The 731-nt window shown below is 45.6% G+C and overlaps 1 protein-coding gene across 1 annotated transcript in view; it reads left to right on the forward strand.

The window, feature by feature from the left end:
• Positions 1-731, forward strand: part of LOC107575022 (E3 ubiquitin-protein ligase TRIM39-like) — a gene marked incomplete at its 3' end in the record, with an annotated part of 12,911 nt that overhangs the window by 741 nt on the left and 11,439 nt on the right. Inside the window, exon 3 of the mRNA XM_016261431.1 lies at positions 257-337. Within this exon, the coding sequence (XP_016116917.1) occupies positions 257-337 (81 nt within the window). The remainder of the gene's footprint in view (positions 1-256; positions 338-731) is intronic.

Here is a 731-nt window from a genome sequence, read left to right on the forward strand (position 1 = left end):
CAAAATGAGTGACAGCCCCTCACAGATGACTATCACACTTAAATATATAGCAACAGCCAATAAAACAACAACTAAAATGTGCAGGGCCTGTTCTGCTCTCGTCCAGGGTTCAGGGTGAAGTTTAATACTTCATTCGAGGGATTCTGAAAACACATGTACCCTATGTATGTGGGGAAAAAATTTTATGAGCAATAATAACACGGGTTCTTCTTTTAGTAAACACCGCTAATATTTGTTGTGTGTCCTGGTTGACCAGAGAAACACAGAGAAGGAGAAAGCAGCCCGTGTTGAGCTCTTCACTGATCTCATCCGCTCCATTGAGAGACGTCAGACTGAACTGCTGGAGATGATGGAGGAGCAGCAGAAAGCAGCAGAGAAACAGGAGCAAGAGCTGATTGAAGAGCTGGAGCAGGAGATCACTGAGCTAAAGATGAGAAACACTGAGCTGGAGCAGCTCTCACACACTGAAGATCACCTCCACCTCCTACAGGTCAGTCAACATGATCTCTCTGATCAATGATAATGCAGCATATGACACCAGAACACTCCCCATGCTGAAGGATTTCTCCTCTCTCCTGCTGTAGATTCACTCATCCCTGTGCAGCCCTAGAAACAGCAGGAACTGGCCTGAGATCAGTATGAAGACTCATGAGAGTCTGGAGACTCTGAGGAGAGCTCTGACTCAACTGAAGGACACTATAGATGAGAAACTCACACTAACTGGTACATCA

This window comes from Sinocyclocheilus grahami, unplaced genomic scaffold (genome assembly GCF_001515645.1).
Source record: "Sinocyclocheilus grahami isolate Dianchi unplaced genomic scaffold, SAMN03320097.WGS_v1.1 scaffold2437.1, whole genome shotgun sequence".
NCBI classification, from domain to species: Eukaryota; Metazoa; Chordata; class Actinopteri; order Cypriniformes; family Cyprinidae; genus Sinocyclocheilus; species Sinocyclocheilus grahami.